This window comes from Orcinus orca, chromosome X (genome assembly GCF_937001465.1).
Source record: "Orcinus orca chromosome X, mOrcOrc1.1, whole genome shotgun sequence".
In the NCBI taxonomy this organism is placed as follows: Eukaryota; Metazoa; Chordata; class Mammalia; order Artiodactyla; family Delphinidae; genus Orcinus; species Orcinus orca.
The window spans coordinates 21,502,206-21,522,450 of record NC_064580.1 but is presented as its reverse complement, the minus strand read 5'-3'; the positions used below and the strand labels follow the sequence as shown (position 1 = coordinate 21,522,450).

Genomic DNA, 20,245 nt, shown 5'->3' with positions numbered 1-20,245 from the left:
GAGCCATGGCCGCTGAGCCTGCGCGTCCGGAGCCTGTGCTCCGCAACGGGAGAGTCCACAACAGTGAGAGGCCCGCATACCACAAAAAAAAAAAAAAAAAAGAAAGACCCAGTGACCCAAGAGAAAGAGTTTGGTGGCTTAGACCAGGGTGGGTCCAACGGAGGGGAAAAGAAGTGGTCAGATAAAGACATATTTTGAAGATGGAGCTGACAGGATTTCCTGATGCATGGAACATAAGATGTCAGAGAGAGGAATCAAAGATGCCTCAGAGGTTCTGGGCTGAGGATGACTTTGGAGGTTTCCAGCGATACTGGAAAAATAAGAGAAACCTAGAGGAGGTCAGGAGCTCAGTTTTGGAACAAGCTGAGTTGGAGGTTAATGTCAGACATTAAGTAGAACAGGCAGGTGGAGATATGAGTCTGGAATTCAGGGAAGAGAGGTCTAAACTGAAGATATGCTGGCGGGAGGCATCAGCACCCATGTGGTATTGAAATTCCTGCGACTCAGTGAGATCAACCAGGGAGGGAGTGCAGTCAGAAAGAGAAGCAGTCTGAGGACTTGGGAGGAACAGGCAGAAAAGAACGAGGAGTGGCCAGAGGGGTAGGAGAAATTTTAAGAGATCATCAAGCACAAAGTTTGTTACGCAAAATGAGTAAGTTCTGGAAATCTAATGTACAGCAACGTGGCTACAGTTAACAATAATGTATCGTATACTTGAAATCTCCTAAGAGGGGTAAATCTAAAGTGTCCTCACCACAAAAAAAAAAAAAGAAAAGAAAAGAAAAAAATAGTGATCGTGTGAGGTGATGAATAGGTTAATTAGCTTGACTGTGAGGATTATTTCACAATGTATATCAAACATCAAGTTGTACCTTAAATAAAATACACTTTTTATTTGTCAATTTGACCTCAACAAGGCTGGAAAAAAGAAATAATCAGCAATATCTCCAAATATTTGAATGACTTCTCAGATTTTATATTTCTAAAATATTTCCATCAATTTCTGAATTAATGAATTAAGGGCAGAAACCTAAATATCACATCAACTTCCAAACTGCTCTCAGGAAGCATCAAGATGGTGTTAAATGAGGGAGATATTATGATAAAATTAGAATAATTCAAAAAGCAAAATAATTCAAATTACTCAAGTAATGGAGATGGTGAGTCTGACATGAAGACAGACAATCTCCCCCTTCATAACACCACAGGCTCCTGTCTCTCCAGCCTAAGGATGATTCTGGTGTCTTGCTGTTGTTAATTTCAAGACAGACAAATTCTGAAGCATCCATGATCATACCTGTACATATTTCGTACATTTTCCATTGGGATTACAACCCTTTCAGTTTTCAGAATCTGTTGAACAAGTTCAGACAAATGGTAGCTTTTACAACGAATCAATTCCTTTGCTGAAATTTCCACATCACAGATCATTCGGCCACAGGTAGCATTTCTTTCACCAAATCCACTCCTGCCCTACAAGGGGAGGAAAAAAAGCAAATCCCATGGAAGAACAGATACTGAGAACATTTCATTCTAACTTGCTTTGAGGCTAGTCCCAAAATTACAATGATGAAACTCTCATTGTTCCATTCATGCATTCATTCAGCCATCAATCAAATATTTTTGAACACTGACTACGTATCTGACACTGTTCCAGGCACTTGGAATATAGGGATATAGCGGTGAGCAAAATAGAAAAGATTCCTGGTCTCAATTGAAATATACAACAAAAAAAAGAAATTATATAGTTTTAGGAGGTCATTAAGTACACGGAAAAGAGAAAATAGAACAGGGTGAGGGGAAAAAGGAATTTGGGGGGACTACATCTTAAATAGGGTGATCGTGCAGACCTCACTGAGAAGATGCCATATAAAGAACCCTGAAGGGGGTAAGGAGTTAGCAAAGCAAGTGTTTGGATGAAGTGTTTATAACAACTCTACCGCCATAAAGATATGAATAGGAAAAGAAGCAAGAGCACTGGCTCCCAACTCCAAACTGTGGCAGCAGAATCCTCTGGAGAGCATTATAACGGTAGAGTCCTAAGTTCTCTGATGAGGCAGCATGCCGTTCTACTGATAAGGCTTTGACTAAAATAAGATTTCAAGCGCTGAGCACTGTCAGGTTTAGGAAATGAAGGTGCTTCATCCAAAACCACCCAACCTCCCTTCAGTGAAGCAAGCAGGTAGAATGAGAAGTGACAAGCTTTACAAGAGTCACACGGGGCCTGGATTCAAAATTTTAGTTCTTCCCTTTACTAGCTCTAAGATCTTGAACAAGTTCTGCCACCCCTGTGAGAATGTGCAATAAACCTGGAGCTACTGTGAGAGAGAACGAACACAGAAGGCATGCTGCCCGTTGTCTTCTCACATACTCAGTGTCTGCTCCCCTCCCCCAACCCCCGTTCCTCCTTCCAATCTCCTCCCTTAACAAGAACCCGCAACTCTGCTCTTAGGGATGCCCAAGTGGAGCTAACAAACATGTGCTGTCTCTAGATTCTAAGAGCTGATTTTTAAAACTACCAGTGGATTTTTAAGGAACCTCCATACTGTTCTCCATAGTGGCTGTACCAATTCACATTCCCACCAGCAGTGCAAGAGGGTTCCCTTTTCTCCACACTCTCTCCAGCATTTATTGTTTCTAGATTTTCTGATGATGGCCATTCTGACTGGTATGAGATGATATCTCATGGTAGTTTTGATTTGCATTTCTCTAATGATTGATCATGTTGAGCATTCTTTCATGTGCTTGTTGGCAGTCTGTATATCTTCTTTGGAGAAATGTCTATTTAGGTCTTCTGCCCATTTCTGGATTGGGTTGTTTGTTTTTGTTATTGAGCTGCATGTAAATTTTGGAGATTAATCCTTTGTCAGTTGCTTCATTTGCGAATATTGTCTCCCATTCTGAGGGTTGTCTTTTGGTCTTGTTTATGGTTTCCTTTGCTGTGCAAAAGCTTTGAAGTTTCATTAGTTCCCATTTGTTTATTTTTGTTTTTATTTCCATTTCTCTAGGAGGTGGGTCAAAAAGGATCTTGCTGTGATTTATGTCATAGAGTGTTCTGCCTATGTTTCCTCTAAGAGTTTGATAGTTTCTGGCCTTACATTTAGGTCTTTAATCCATTTTGAGCTAATTTTTGTGTATGGTGTTAGAGTGATCTAATCTCATACTTTTACATGTAGCTGTCCAGTTTTCCCACCACCACTTACTGAAGAGGCTGTCTTTTCTCCACTGTATATTCTTGCCTCCTTTATCAAAGATAAGGTGACCATATGTGCGTGGGTTTATCTCTGGGCTTTCTATCGTGTTCCATTGATCTGTATTTCTGTTTTTGTGCCAGTACCATACTGACTTGATTACTGTAGGTTTGTAGTATAGTCTGAAGTCAGGGAGCCTGATTCCTCCAGCTCGTGTTTTTTTTTTTTTTTTTTTTTTTTGGCGGTATGCGGGCCTCTCACTGTTGTGGCCTCTCCCGTTGCGGAGCACAGGCTCCGGACGCGCAGGCTCAGCGGCCACGGCTCATGGGCCCAGCCGCTCTGTGGCATGTGGAATCTTCCCGGACCAGGGCACAAACCCGTGTCCCCTTTATTGGCAGGCAGACTCTCAACCACTGCGCCACCAGGGAAGCCCCCTCCAGCTCCATTTTTCGTTCTCAAGATTGCTTTGGCTATTCGGGGTCTTTTGTGTTTCCATACAAATTGTGAAATTTTTTGTTCTAGTTCTGTGAAAAATGCCAGCGGTAGTTTGATAGGGATTGTATTGAATCTGTAGATTGCTTTGGGTAGTAGAGTCATTTTCACAATGTTGATTCTTCCAATCCAAGAACATGGTATATCTCTCCATCTATTTGTATCAGGTTCCTTAAAAAACTACAAATAGAACTACCATACGACCCAGCAATCCCACTACTGGGCATATACCCTGAGAAAACCATAATTCAAAAAGAGTCATGTACCAAAATGTTCATTGCAGCTCTATTTACAATAGCCAGGACATGGAAGTAACCTAAGTGTCCATCATTGGATGAATGGATAAAGAAGATTTGGCACATATATACAATGAAATATTACTCAGCCATAAAAAGAAACGAAATTGAGTTATTTGTAGTGAGGTGGATGGACCTAAAGTCTGTCATACAGAATGAAGTAACTCAGAAAGAGAAAAACAAATACCATATGCTAACATATATATATGGAACTTAAGAGAAAAAAAAAGGTCATGAAGAACCTAGGGGTAAGATGGGAATAAAGACACAGATCTACTAGAGAATGGACTTGAGGATATGGGGAGGGGGAAGGGTAAGCTGTGACGAAGTGAGAGAGTGGCATAGACATACATACACTACCAAACGTAAAATAGATACCTAGTGGGAAGCAGCCGCATAGCACAGGGAGATCAACTCGGTGCTTTGTGACCACCTAGAGGGGTGGGATACGGAGGGTGGGAGGGAGGGGGACCTAAGAGGGAAGAGTTTTGGGAACATATGTATATGTATAACTGATTCACTTTGTCATAAAGCAGAAACTAACACACCATTGTAAAGCAATTATACTCCAATAAAGATGTTAAAAAAAAAAAAACTACCAGTGGTTTTTACCAATAAAATGCTGAATTCAAAGGAAAAGGTGTTTAGTGCCAAAGTTAAAATGTCCTATCATAAGGCAACAGATTCCTAGTCAAAGAAGCACAGGGTACTCCCTGGTAGCTACTTCATATAAAGAAACCAAATAGAGAAGTTAAGATTTTGAAAATTATTATTACCCCAAGCTTTGGCATGTTGGATCGCTTCAGCCGACCTATCTTGGACCAGTAAGGAACTTTGCACACATTAATTCTCTGAAGTAGCACTTCCAGTTCAAACCCATAAATATTATGACCCTAGTGAGAAAAAGAAGGCAGCCAATAACATTATAAGAAACGCAAATTAGAGGATTTATCTTCATATGCATAGAATTTCTTTGCCCTTTCTTTTCCTGGTCTCTAATTGAAGGCCTCATGAGCTTACCTCCGATTGGGGTCCTTTCTTCTTCAGGAATTTATTCATCAGCAGCATTCATTAGCCTTGACATTAACAAGGCTGCTAAGCAGATTGCTGGAATAAACTTTATTTTATCCTAATTGATGCAAGGTTCATATGATGTCTTTTAATTTGCAACTCATGCTTCACAGTCTCATGCAAATTTTAATGTCCCATACTTTTTAGCTGATCAGTAAAAGCTGTATTCAAACAATTTCTTCTTACTTCCTTAAAAACCAAGAACCCAGCTATGTTGCGTGACAGTTTACATAGACATCTCTAGAAAACGGAGGAAGTGCATCTAGTTTCTTCCTAAAGAACTGAGTTCAAACACTACTGATTTAGACTCTTAATCAATGTGCAACTAAATAAACATATACTATCACTCCATACTTCAAATAAGAACTTTGCTAAAAACATGGAAACAAAACCATCCCGAGTAAAAAAATCTCAAAAATATTACCAAATTTTCCATGTCTGTAATGATAATTCCCATCATGTGAATTATGTTTATTCTAGTAAGTTAAACTAGATGAAGTTTAAAATAAATTAATAAACATATTTGTCACTAATTTTAATTAAAAATATATACCACTATATATTTATGGCAAGTTTGTCTATTAAACTAAGAGACCCAAAGGACATGAGGAAGTCTCATTTCCAAATTATCATGCCTGAGATTAGGGACTCAAACCCATGTCAGGATTCTCTCTTCTTTCAGTTTGGATTTCTCACAAAGTCTTGGCTCTTACACCCTAGAGCAGGCCAGCTACCCTAGACTCCAGGATATCTCCTTGGGGTCCAAGAGAGAGACTACTAGTGGAGATTGGGTGAGGGCCTGGTGCTGAGCCAGAGTACCACAGGAGGGCACTGTGGACAGAATCTTCCCAGCACTTTCAAGATGGCTCCTGAAATACCATAAGGGAAGCGGGTGCAGAGACACTGGTAGCAACCTACAGGCTCTCAGTACTTGGCTACACCATCTTCCAGAGAGGCGTCCAAGAGCAAAAACGAACACAGAAATATACGGCAAACATTTTTCACAAGGCTTCAATGTAACCAAATTACTGATGTTACACTTAAAATACAGGCATTTATATGCTACTTCCCTCCAAAAAACCCAAAAGGCAAAATAATGTGATTGGTCCATTAACCCAGAAAAAAGACAAAAAGACTCCTTGATAGGAGTCTACAAACTAAGGAAGGCTGGAGGAAACACAAAGCAAAATGTTGTTTTAGGACTCTTCGGAACTGTGGCAAAGACAACTCAATGAATTATTACCTCTTACTATTTAGTAGGAGCTACTCAGTCATCAAGAGAAAAAAAGACTCCTAGCCACGAGCTCTCAAAGGAATATGCCAGAGATCCACTGAGCTCATAAAATTAAAATACTTACACTTTGGGGATATGCACCAAACCAAGAGAATTCACTCCTGTGACATTATACTGCTGGGCCACTAAGCCAAAATTTTGGAGCTATTAACAGCTGACATGAGTTGACTTACTTCTGGGTTGCTCTCTAACTATAAATAACAGGAGTATCCTAAACTTCAACAGTAATTCGTGAGTTGCTTTTCTATTAGAGGGGAAAAAAAAGTATCTTATAGTAGGTTGGAGTTTTTTTCTCCTTTCTGTTAGGAGAAAGTATAGCAATTCCCACCAGTCCACAGGGTTATTTCACTCTGAAAAGATTCTCCACTGCTCAAAAAGTACCAATCAAGTCACACTGAAAAGAACTATGGAATGAAGAGCTTCCCCACAATATGGTCAAACATCTACTCACCACAATGATATCAGGATCAATTTTGTGAATTTTTGCAAGGAAAAAACCTAGCAGTGTTCTTTCTGTTGCAGCAACCTCAACCTTCACATTCTGTTAGACAAAAACATACCAGTCACTTATCTTTACTCTCAACTACTATACCTTGGCTCCTTGTTCAAGCAGGATAAGATTTCTTAGGGTTAAAAGAAACGATCCATTTCAAAATTAAATGCAGCAATGAAATTCCCGATTCTAGATTTCACAGTAATAGTTGCACAAAATCTCTGAGGAGCTCATTCAAGTAATAAACATGTGAATGAAGCAAAATTTTAAGTGCTGAGCACTATCGAGTGCAGAAACGTCCCTCCATAGGGACACGTTTGTGTATCTGGACACATTTTATAGCACCTGAATCAGAGTACCTATCAAAAACATTACTTACTTTCCTATATAATCCCTGGTAGACTTTGTTGTTTATGTATTTACCACATAAAGAGATCCCAAGGACTGTATAAACTAATCCCAAATAGTAGTGTAAAAACCCATAAATAAGAAACTAGACTAAAAACAAACATACATGTAAGAATTAAGTGTCTTAAATAAAACCTATCTACACACAAAAGGCTTCCACTTGGATTACTCAATATAAATCAGATATTCAAAAGATCCACTCTTACTAGGACTCTTAAAATGAAGTTGATACCTATGTTTTCTACAACTAGCTCAGGTTTAAAAAATATCAGTTTGACTCTAATGGAATTTTCCAAGGTCATTTTACTTACTAATTCAGGGCACTTCACAAATAATAGCCTGATCCAATAGTACCCCCAGACAACTGGACTTCTCAAACCAATTTAAAGTAAGTGGAACCTGATAAGGTTGCTAACTTTTAATTTTGGCAAGTGAAGACTTTAAAAAAAAATTTTAAAACCTACACATTTACCAACGCAGGCATTTCATAAAATAAAAAACATACTCTCCAAAAATAAAATTCTTCATATTGAATACGTTTACTTTTATGAAAAACTCACATTATACTACCCCCCCCCCCATTTTTATTAAGGACTCGTGAAAACTTCTTCATGGAGTATACTGGGAGTTTAGAGATCACTGATCAATTATAGCCAGCCCACACCAACCTTCCCAATATATGTCACCTTTAATATCCACAGCGTTCTCAACTTCTCTTGACTTCCTTCAAGTTAGCGGGGTGGGGGTGGGGTGGGCTTTACCCAACACTTTCCCAAAACACTAATCATGTGATCATGCAATTTTGGAAAAGCTTCCAATTAAGTTATCTGAAGGAGGGTTTGAGACCACCCATCTATTAATAAAGTGTCAAATCCCATTATTTCCAGGAAGTAAAACATTTAAACATTGTTAAATAACACTTCTAGTTTTAAACTTCTAATACATTTTTAATGGGTTAATGCCATAGTCCAATCTATGGACTATTCTAATTTATTAGAATAGATCTAATAAATTAACATATAAAATAGCGTATTTCTACTAATCCATAGCATTCTCCTTTTCTCTTTTTAAACAATACATATTTTAACAAATGTATGTATTTAACATATTTAAACAAATACATATTTCATATTTAAAAGGAATAAACAGTGAGTTCTTTACCTTTTCCTTAATGCCTTCTTTAAAATCATATGGAAAAATACAATCCTTTGGTTTAGACACAACTGTAAAAAGGAAAAAAAATAAAGATTCCAACACCCATCTTAGTCCAATTTCAAGTACACATACACTGCAAGTTTCTGAATGGAAATCATCTTAAATATAAATAAATTCCCCTTGATCTCTAAATAGTTGCCAAAACAAACTACATATCCTAAAATTCATATGGAACCACAAAAGACCCTGAATAGCCAGGGCAATCTTGAAAAAGAAGAACAAAGCAGGAGGCATCATACTCCCTGATTTCAAACTACATTACAAAGCTACAGTAATCAAAACAGTATGATGTTGGCATAAAAACAGACATACAGAGAGCCCAGAAATAAACTCATACATAACATGGTCGATTAATTTATGACAAAGGAACCAAGAATATACAATGGAGAAAGGAGAGTCTCTCCAAAAAATGATGTTGGGAAAACTGGACAACCACACACAAAAGAATAAAACTGGACCACTATCTTACACCATACACAAAAAAGTAACTCAAAATGGATTAAAAACTTGAACATACTGGTGGCGCAGTGGTTAAGAATATGCCTGCCAATGCAGGGGACACGGGTTCAAGCCCTGGTCCAGGAAGATCGCACATGCCGCAGAGCAACTAAGCCCATGTTCCACAACTACTGAGCCTGTGCTCTAGAGTCCGTGAGCCACAACTACTGAGCCAACGTGCCACAACTACTGAAGCCCACACGCCTAGAGCCCATGCTCCGCAACAAGAGAAGCCACCGCAATGAGAAGTCCGTGCACTGCAACGAAGAGTAGCCCCCGCTCACCACAACTAGAGAAAGCCCACACGCAGCAACGAAGACCCAACACAGCCAACAATAAATAAATAAAAATAAATTTATTTAAAAAAAACAAACCTGAACATAAGATCAGAAACCATAAAACTCCTAGAAGAGGGCCTTCCTGGTGGTCCAGTGGTTAAGACTCCATACTCTCAATGCAGGGGGCACGGGTCCAATCCCTGGTCAGGAACTAAGATCCCGCATGCCATATGGCATGCCCCCCCGCTCCCCTCAAAAAAGAAAAACAACTCCTAAAAGAAGACATAGACAGTAAGCTCCTTGACAGCAGTCGTGGCAATGACTTTTTGGATTTGACACCAAAACCAAAGGCATCAAAAGCAAAAATAAATAAGTGGGACTACACCAAAGTATAAAGTTCTGCACAGCAAAGGAAACCATCAACAAAATGAAAAGGCAACCTACTGAATGGGAGAAAATATTTGTAGATCATATATCTGATAAAGCATTAATATCCAACATATATATATTTTTAAATTCATACAATGAAAACAAACAACCTGATTAAAAAATGGGCAGGGGAGCTGAATAGACAGTTTTCTAAAGACATACAGAAGGCCACCAGGTACAGGAAAGGGTACTGAACATCACAAATCATCAGAGAAATGCAAAACCACAATGAGATATTACCCACACCTGCTAGAATGGTTATTATCAAAAAGAGAAGAGATAAAAAGTGTTGGTTGGAGAGGATGGAGAGAAAAGGGAAACCTTGAGCACAGTTGGTGAGAATGTAAACTGGTACAGTCATGGAATTTCCTCAAAAAGTTGAAAATAGAACCATATAATCCAGCAATTCCACTTCTGGGTATTTATCTGAAGAAAATGAAAACAGTAACTCGCCACTTGCGATAACACAGATGGATCCAGAGGGCATTATGCTAAGAGAAATAAGGCAGAGAAAGACAAATACAGTATGATCTCACTTACATGTGGAATAACAAAAACAGAAAAGAAAATGAAAAAAATGAGCTCACAGATACAGAGATCAGATGCTGATTGTGGGGGCAGTGCACGAAATGGGTGAAGGGGGTAAAAAGGTACAAACTTCTAGTTATAAAATAAATAAGCCTTGGGTATGTAATGTACAGCATGGTGACTACAGTTAATAACCCCGTATTGCATATTTGAAAGTTGCTAAGAGAGAAAATCTTAAAACTTCTCGTCACAAGAAAAGAGAAGTTTGTAACTATGGTGATGGATGTTAACTAGACTTATTGTGGTGATCATTTTGCTACATATACAAATATGGCATTATTATGTTGTATACCTGAAAGTCATACAATGTTACATGTCAATTATACCTCAATTTTTTAAAAGTTTAGAAGATTAAATCTGAAAAAAAAAAGAATACCCAAGTACAGAGCCCTAAGTCCCTACAACTGTTAAAACTGCTTTGATGGGGCTTCGCTGGTGGCGCAGTGGTTGAGAGTCCGCCTGCCGATACAGGGGACACGGGTTCATGCCCCGGTCCGGGAAGATCCCACATGCCGCGGAGCGGCTGGGCCCGTGAGCCATGGCCGCTGAGCCTGCGCGTCCGGAGCCTGTGCTCCACAGCGGGAGAGGCCACAACAGTGAGAGGCCCGCGTACCGCAAAAAAAAAAAAAAAAACTGCTTTGATGAAACATTTGCTATCCATCTAAGTCAGAATGGAAGATATTTAAGTCTTTCCCAAAGGAAATGCCCACCACCACCAAAACCTCAACCAGCATACAATGGAGGAACTCAGTCCAAACTTCTCAAAGCTAGGATAGTAAAGATGACCAAAGCTTCCCCCACTACACTCTCGACTCCCTGTCATTCACAACAGCTGTTCATACAGTGACATACTCTGAGGAGGTAAATGTTGAAATGAGCTCATGACTCTCTCTTCCACATATTTTCCAAACTATTCTCAACATCACTTTGTTTTGTGTATTCAACCCAACTTAAAGGGTAAAACTTCACAAAAATAACACATCACCCTCCCTTCTCTGCTTGCTTCCCTTGTCCCACTTTCCTAGTATCCAAGAAACCTGACAGGAGATGCTGCCCCAGTTAATCTCTGGTTCTGGGCTGGAAAATAACCCGGGAAGCATAACACATCAATAGTGTCGTGCCCTTATTTTATTTTTTACAAAAAAATGACTATTTAACTGGCCAAGTTCTCAACATGCAATACATCATAATCCACGGTGGAGACTGCCTCATGGCACGCAGAATTCTGTGGAATAGTTTCAACTATTTCCAACTCCAGCACGATATTACCATAACTCTGCCCAAATAGGTAAACATTTATTTATCCCTTGGCATCTTGCCTCATCACACAGAAAACTTTGGCCAGGCTTCTATGACAGGCTTTTAGGGTGACATCATGAAAAGAAAATAGTTACAGCATAATTTTGACCCAGAAGAAAAAAACTACTCTACCACAATAGAGTAACCACTGGAACAGAGAAAAAGATATCAAACTGCCTCCCGACTTCCGCTCCTAGAAAAAAATTAAACAGCTGAATAGGAGCAACCAGTCCAATAAAACTTAGGGTCCACAACTGACCAAAAAAAAACTTCTTTACCAAACAAAACCAAAAATAAACAAATGGGACCTACTCAAACCTAAAAGCTTTTGCACAGCAAAGGAAACCGTAAACAAGATGAAAAGACAACCCTCAGAATGGGAGGAAGTATTTGCAAATGAAGCAACTGACAAAGGATTAATCTCCAAAATTTACAAGCAGCTCATGCAGCTCAATATCAAAAAAACAAACAACCCAATCCAAAAATGGGCAGAAGACCTAAATAGACATTTCTCCAAAGGAGATATACAGATTGCCAACAAACACATGAAAGAATGTTCAACATCACTAATCATTAAAGAAATGCAAATCAAAACTACAATGAGGTATCACCTCACACCGGTCAGAATGGCCGTCATCAAAAATTCTACAAACAATAAATGCTGGAGAGGGTGGGGAGAAAAGGGAACCCTCCTGCACTGTTGGTGGGAATGTAAATTGGTGCAGCCACTATGGAGAATAGTATGGAGGTTCCTTAAAAATCTAAAAATAGAACTACCATATGACCCAGCAATCCCACTCCTGGGCATATAACCAGAAAAGACGAAAACTCTAATTCGAAAAGATAAACATATCCCAATGTTCATAGCAGCACCGTTTACGATAGCCAAGGCACAGAAACAACCCAAGGGCCCATTGATAGACAACTGGTTTAAGAAGATGTGGTGTGTGTGTATACACACACACACACACACACACACACACACACACACACAAATGGAGTGTTACTCAGCCATAAAAAGGAATGAAATATTGCCATTTGCAGCAACATGAATGGACCTAGAGAATATCATACTACGTGAAATAAGTCAGAGAAAGACAAATATTATATGCTACCACTTATATGTGGAATCTACAAAATAACACAAATGAGCCTATATACAAAACAGAAACAGACAGACTCACAGATATAGAAAACAAATTTATGGTTACCAAAGGGGATGGGCGGTGGTGGGGGGTATGATAAATTAGGAGGATGGGATTAACGGATACAAACTACTATACATGAAACAGATGAGCAACAAGGACCTACTGTAGAGCACAGGGAACTAGAGCCAATATCCTGTAATAACGTATAGTGGAAAAGAATCTGAAAAGGATAGATATATATTATATATAACCGAATACTTTGCTGTACACCTGAAACTAACAGAGTACTGTAAATCAACTATACTTCAATTTAAAAAAACTTCTTTAACAACATGCACTAAGTATCTTAAAAGCATTTTTTTTTAAGTTACTGATCCAACAGCTGGAGAAAAAACAAAATAAAAATTAAGCCATTAATAAACCAGCTAAAAAAATACATACCACAGAAGTGTGAGTGAAAGGGAGGCCGTGGGGGTGCTTTATCTAGTGCGAAGCTGTGATGCACCAATGCTGCCACAGCAATAATCTGCCAAGAAAGGAGGAGAAAATCACTTATCAGATACCTACTACGCAGTCTGCATTCTCACCACAACCACCGAGAATAGAAAAAGATACAGATTTTAATCCGTAAGAATACTTTAATTTTTTATTATGGAAGTATTTAAACAAATAAAAAAATAGAATAATAAAATCAACTCTCATACGCCGATGACCCAGCTTCAATCATCAACTCATCAACAGCCCTACCCCACATTATTCTGAAGCAAAACGCATACCTATCACTTTATCCAGAAATATGTCAGCAGGTATCCCTAACCAAGGTTTCTCAATCTCAGCGCTATGGACATTTTAGGCCGAATAATTCTTTGCTGTGGGGCTGCCCTGTGCATTGTGGGACGTTTAGCAGCATCCCTGGCTGCCAACAGCACCGCTCCCCACTCCCCAGTCTCCAAGTTGTGACACCAAAAATGTCTCCAGACATGGCCCAAAACCCCTTGAGGGTTAAAATCTCACCGAATTGAGAGCCATTACTTTAAAAGATGAGAAGTTTTTAAAATGCAATACAATCATCTCAGCTAATTCAACTAACAGTGTTTCCTTAAAATCATTAAATATCCAGGCAGGATTCAAATTCTCATGTTTTCCCAACTATCTCAATTTTATTTACCAAATAAGTCCATACTTTGCAACCAGCTGATATGTTAAACTGTCTAAGTACAACTCCTCCCCATCTATTATTTCTTGCAATTTATTTGTTGAAGAAACTGGGTGGTTTTGCCCCGTAGAGTGCCCCCCCAGTAAAGACTCTGCTGCTCGTATCCCAATAATGTCATTTAACATGTTCTTCTGTTTCTGCACTGCCTGTATATTCATATGTGGATCTGAAGGCTTGATAAAAATCAGATTTTTTGGCAAGAATTCTTTGGAGGTGCTACTGATCACTGGTTATCACATTGGGTCTGGTTATCTCTACTCTAGTGATACTAGCAGCCTCTGAAAATCACTGCCTAGATCCATTATCTCATTAGAGATTGCAAAGTGGTCACATTCAATTTTTCCTTTATTTTATTTATTTATTAGCTGGAAAGCTTCTATGAAGACAAACTTCCCCATATCGATTATTTGGTTACCTGAGATACAATATATGTTCAAAAAAGTCAAGATAAATGCTTGATTCAATCTATTTATTTACCAGTTTTCAAAATAATGAGTTAGTTCCCTAGCTTTCTTCACAGGTGAGCAATGCGGTGCTGTGTTTACAGTATCATTATGAAGTCGTATGTTTCAATCTGTTGCAGTTATACTTATACATGCTCAAATTGTCCCATCTTTGGTGTAGGAAACTCTTCAAGTTTACTCTTGAGTCCTTCTGACATATCTTCAGTAGATTTTAATATCGTCCTTGCTTTCTAGTATAACAAGAAGTTCCAGGCTTATCCTGGACATTTCCTGCCCCAAATCAGCTATTTCTTCACAAAACCCTATTTCCTTTCTGGGGAAATGGTATTTAGAAACCTCACTCTGGGTGCTGGAAGGATTTTTTTTAACTAATTAAATTTTCCCCAAACACTTAACTAATAAATATCTACTATATCAACTATTATTAAAAGATCAAATCACGGGCTTCCCTGGTGGCGCAGTGGTTGAGAGTCCGCCTGCCGATGCAGGGGACACGGGTTCGTGCCCCAGTCGGGGAAGATCCCACATGACACGGAGCGGCTGCGCCCGTGAGCCATGGCCGCTGAGCCTGCGCGTCCGGAGCCTGTGCTCCGCAACGGGAGAGGCCGCAGCAGTGAGAGGCCTGCGTACCGCAAAAAAAAAAAAAAAAAAAAAAAAAAGGATCAAATCACATACAAAAAAAAATTGCCAAAAGGCTGTTAAAAAAGATCCCCATCAATGTCAAAGGATTTAGAAGCAAACACAAAGAAGCTCCCATCGAACAAAGAGAGACAATTTAAGCAGCAAAAATAACAAGAATAATTAATGAATGAAACAGATTGAAATATACTAAGTATATATAAAGCCCATGAGTTTATAATGATGGTCCATAAAAGACGAAGCAAAAATAAGTAACAAGAAAAATAAACAAATCATGTGTCAACAGTGCACATAATGTAGGTCCCCAACTTCCCTCTCAGAAAACTGGCAGCGAAAGAGAAAGAAGTACACATTTATCTCTTCTTTCCTATATAAAGTATTGCAGCATAACCAAATAGTACTGGTTAATGAGGAAAAGTTAATTTTATAGAAAAATTTAACTAATAATCATTCTAATATTTCACATGCTTAACTAATAAACATGGAAAGGATGACGGAATTAGAAGACCATTTTACAACTCCTAATGAAATATCTAATTTAGGCAAAAATTAGATCAGTGGTTCTCAACCAGGAACAATTTTGCCCGCAGTCCCCAGGGGACATTTAGAGATGTCTGAAGGCATTTCTGGTTGTCAGAACTAGGCGGTAGTGGTGATATTTGGCATTGGGTGGAGGCCAGGGATACTGTTAAACATCCCACAATGCACAGGACAGCTCCCACAACAGGTTCATTCGGCCCAAACATCAGTATTGCCAAGGTTAAAAAACTTGAACCTACTAATCAATGATAGCCCCACTAACAGTGGTTTAACCAGACATTACGTGCCTACTGATACAACCCAACGTGAAATACACTGTACCACCTACACAGTATTTTGGCCAAAAAAAGTTAAACCTGAACCTAATCAATTCGGCAGTGCTAATGAGCAGGGGTGGATACTTTTTTCCGTAAAGGGCCAAAAAGTAAATATTTTAGCCTTTCAGGTCACAGAGTCTCTGCCATGACTACTAACTTTGCTGCCGTGGTACAAAAGCAGCTGTAGATAATATGTGAACGAACAGACATGCTGTCTTCCAGTGAACTTTATTTACAGAAACAGGTGATGGGCTAGATTTGCCCGCAGGCCACAGTTTGCCAACCCCTGATATACAGGAAGAAATCCACAGACACGAGGAAGCAAACAAATACAGAAAATGGGTCATTCATTGAGACCACTAACAGTGATTCCTCAATAAGTCAACGTCACTGAAAAAGCTGGAGGGGGTGGGAGGGAGCTGCTCACATTTAAAAGAGATTCAAGAAACAAAAATTAAACACCGTCTGTGGATCTTGTATAAATCCTGACTCAAATAAATCAACTGTTAAAAGACATTTCTGAGGGCTTCCCTGGTGGCACAGTGGTTGAGAGTACGCCTGCCGATGCAGGGGATGCGGGTCCGTGCCCCAGTCCGGGAGGATCCCACATGCCGCGGAGCGGCTGGGCCCGTGAGCCATGGCCGCTGAGCCTGCGCGTCCGGAGCCTGTGCTCTGCAACGGGAGAGGCCACAACAGTGAGAGGCCCGCGTACCGCAAAAAAAAAAAAAAAAGACATTTCTGAGAAATAGAGTCATGTGACTATGGACTAGGTATTTTAGCTGGTATCAAGGAATCACTGTTAATGTTAATAGGGGTGATAATGGTATTCTATAAGAAAGTGTGCATGTTTTGAGAGATGCAAACCAAAGTATACAGGGGTAAAATGACACAATGTCTGAGATTAGCTTCAAAATACTTCAGGAGGAAAAAAGAAGAAGGGGGGCGATAAACAAGTGTGACAAAATCTTGCTAAATGGTGAATATGAGTGATGGGTATATAGGAGTTCATTATATTATTCTATGTCCATCTGAAGTTCTCCAAAATAAAAAAATTTAAAAACACAAAGTCCAGCAATTTAAGTCTTTAAATAAAAAAACCCTCCAAACCAGACAAATTCAATTCATTCTTCAAAATGGAGTTTGGTAGTGAATTAGTATTCTTTCCCTTCCAAAAAGAACCACCTCCCCTTACAGAAAAGCTATACAAGTGCAAGAAGTATCGCACCTCTGGCATAGGTACAAAATCTGTCCTGTTTCTTTACCTCGTTTTCATGTGTCTTTGCATTCTGCATTGTCTTCATGCTCAAAGACATGACCACAAGTGGAGGAGGACCAACATCCTTAATTACGTTCACCAGGTCCGGTTTCAAGGCCACTGCCTCAACTTTACACCAACTGATTGGCTGATTCAAGAGCTCTGAAAAAGAATAGGAACAACAGATCAATAGCTATTTGCTGAAAAAGAAAAGTTACTATAATTAAGACATCTGTGATTAACCGAGATTGTCTTCAATCCTACCTTCTACTAAGAATGTCTTATTATAACATCTAACTAAAACTAAACCACGTTATTGGATTGTATGCAAATCTTCGTGTGTGTATACATATGTTCATTTTCCTGGGAAAAAAGTCCACAGCTTTCATCTGACTTTCCAAAAAATCCAAGACCCAAAATAGGTTTGTAAAAGCCACAGCACTGCCTTAGAGGAATAAAAAAAAAAACAGTTTTGGGACTTCCCTGGTGGCGCAGTGGTTGAGAATCTGCCTGCCAATGCAGGGGACACGGGTTCGAGCCCTGGTCTGGGAAGATCCCACATGCCGTGGAGCAACTAGGCCCGTGAGCCACAACTACTGAGCCTGCGCGTCTGGAGCCTGTGCTCCGTGTGAGAGGCCCGCGCACCGTGATGAAGACTGGCCCCCGCTTGCCGCAACTAGAGAAAGCCCTCACACAGAAACGAAGACCCAACACAGCCAAAAATAAATAAATAAACAAACCAATGAACCAACAATAAATAAATAAATTTTAAAAAAAAACGGTTTTAAGAGATTCATGAAGACAAAACAAAGTATCACAAATGCAAGTATTGAAAAACATCAGGTAAGAGACCATACATGCACTATCCACACCGGGCAGTGATGTTTTGCTCCTTCAGAAGTCAGCAGTTCACTATGTAGAACAGCTGAGCCACATCAGCCAGGTTGGAAGTCCACGCTGACAGCAACACAATGAAGGATGCACCCAAATGCCCGAGTAGGCTAGCTAAAACCTCCTTCCCACTAAAATGCTAAGCACCACGGTGAAAGAGTGATTTCAAACGTACTTCCTATACTCACTCAAGGAAAACCTTAAAGAAACTAACATTAAAAAGGAAGTGGTCGCACTGAAATTGAGTCCAATTCTTTAACTTCTAGAAACCGCATCTAACAGCAATTTACTTAGCATTCTGAAAGTAAATTTTCCCTTACGTGGATTTTTTACTTCGAGCCAACAAGGTCCTTTGATCTTTCTGTTCATCAAGAACAGTTCCAAGCTGGATGTGTTGGTCCCAAATACATGAGAAAAAGTTTCTCCTTTCAAATCCTGAGGAAGCTGTGGCATTTCAGCCTGAAAAAGGCAAAGACAAAAAAAAAATCTTTTTTTGTTTAAAACTATTACTTCACATTTTCCAAAGTCTATATTTGAAATAAACAAAAGTCTCTCTATGAACCACCAAAAGAAACCCCTTTGATATATATGAAATGTAATTTGCCACAAATGAAATCCATAACAATTCACAGTAGGAAACAAAAACAATTCACAATGACAAAATAATGCATCTTGATGACACCCATCAGAAGAAAAATGGGCCAAGAAGCTCCTGCAAAAGAGGATTTCTGTCCAGAGCTGTACATACCTTACTGATAAAGAATAGCCAAATAAATACAACTCCGTTAGAAGAATGAAAGCGAGAGAGCGGGACGTTCGGCTTGCGAGCGGGAACCTCTTAGTCGTGCACGGAGAAAGAACGATTTAAAAATGGGTGATGTTGAGAAGGGCAAGAAGATTTTTGTTCAGTAGTGTGCCCAGTGCCATACTGTGGAAAAGGGAGGCAAGCACAAGACTGGGCCAAATCTCCATGGTCTGTTTGAGCGAAAGACAGCTCAGACTTTCAGATTCTCTTACACAGATGCCAACAAGAACAAAGGCATCACATGGGGAGAGGAGACGCTGATGGGAGTATTTGGAGAATCCCAAGAAGTACATCCCTGGAACAAAAATGTTCTTCGCTGGCATTAAGAAGAAGGGAGAAAGGGCAGACTTGATAGCTTATCTCAAAAAAGCTACTAATACATAATCGTTGGCCACTGCCTTATTTATTATGAAACAAATGTCTCATGACTTTTTATGTGTACCATATTTAAATTGATCTCATACACTAGAATTCAGATCATGAATGGCTGAGGTAATATTTCTGTCCTGATTTAAATAAGATTGGCTTGTGGCTAAATGAATATAGTCAGTTTTTTGAATTTCGATAGTAATTCTGGTTCAAAAAGTACTATCACTGTTTTCCCCTTCTAAAGAGATGATTAAACTTAAATAAGGAATGTTAAACTTTTCAGCGATACGGTGAATGCCTTCTCAAACCCTATAGGAGATTGGTTTTATATTTAGATTTCTATAACTGGTTATATTAATATATTTAAATACTGAGAAGCTCCCTTAACTGTCTCATAGACCAGCAAGATTCACCTGTGTTTCAAGTTGTGTTCGTTTGCCTGTTAAGGCAAGGGCTGAAGATATACTGACACATCCACTTTATCTTTTTGGTCTTAACTACGCCAATTTAATTAAAATTCTCCATCTAAAATATTGCGTTTTACTTAATGAAAGGAATTTTAGTGTGGTTTATGTATAGCATCAAATAAAGAATATTTAGTACTTTTCACATTTTATAGATGATCTTTAAGATCAGATGCTTTTAAAATTCACTGTGACAAGATATGTTAGGAAACTTGCTTGTGAATTCTCTACAAAGTCAGACTAAGTTATAATTCAGGATTGTCTTTTAAACAGGTATTCAGAAACACAACGGCAGAACTACTGTAGATGTGTGATGGGCAATGGTGCTTTTGCCAACTCAGAAGGGTTAAGGCAGAGGAGCTTTATCATTAGCACAAATTTGTAAATTATCTGATCATAAGGCTTGAAAATTAAAAACAAAGTCACAGATCAAAATAAATAAATAAATAAAAGCAAGGGAGTAGGACTCATTCAAAATGCTTCCATGGAGAAAATTTTTTATGGGAGACAGTGTTTTATTTTTCTTTTCATAAGAAATATTCACGTTCTCAAGTTCTATATATATTGCCATGTGTGCTCTGATGA

The 20,245-nt window shown here is 39.1% G+C and overlaps 1 protein-coding gene and 1 pseudogene across 4 annotated transcripts in view; one reads left to right on the top strand and one right to left on the bottom strand.

Moving 5' to 3' along the window:
- The window catches only part of POLA1 (DNA polymerase alpha 1, catalytic subunit), a 305,604-nt gene that overhangs the window by 249,162 nt on the left and 36,197 nt on the right, over nt 1-20,245 (bottom strand). For all 4 annotated transcript variants that reach the window (XM_033415099.2, XM_033415097.2, XM_033415101.2 and 1 more), the window contains exons 14-20: nt 18,343-18,481; nt 17,139-17,293; nt 13,142-13,226; nt 8,407-8,468; nt 6,796-6,885; nt 4,756-4,872; nt 1,298-1,473 (exon numbers count right to left, since the gene is read on the bottom strand). In XM_033415099.2, the coding sequence (XP_033270990.1) occupies nt 1,298-1,473; nt 4,756-4,872; nt 6,796-6,885; nt 8,407-8,468; nt 13,142-13,226; nt 17,139-17,293; nt 18,343-18,481 (824 nt within the window). The remainder of the gene's footprint in view (nt 1-1,297; nt 1,474-4,755; nt 4,873-6,795; nt 6,886-8,406; nt 8,469-13,141; nt 13,227-17,138; nt 17,294-18,342; nt 18,482-20,245) is intronic.
- LOC125963144 (cytochrome c-like) lies at nt 18,646-20,042 on the top strand (annotated as a pseudogene).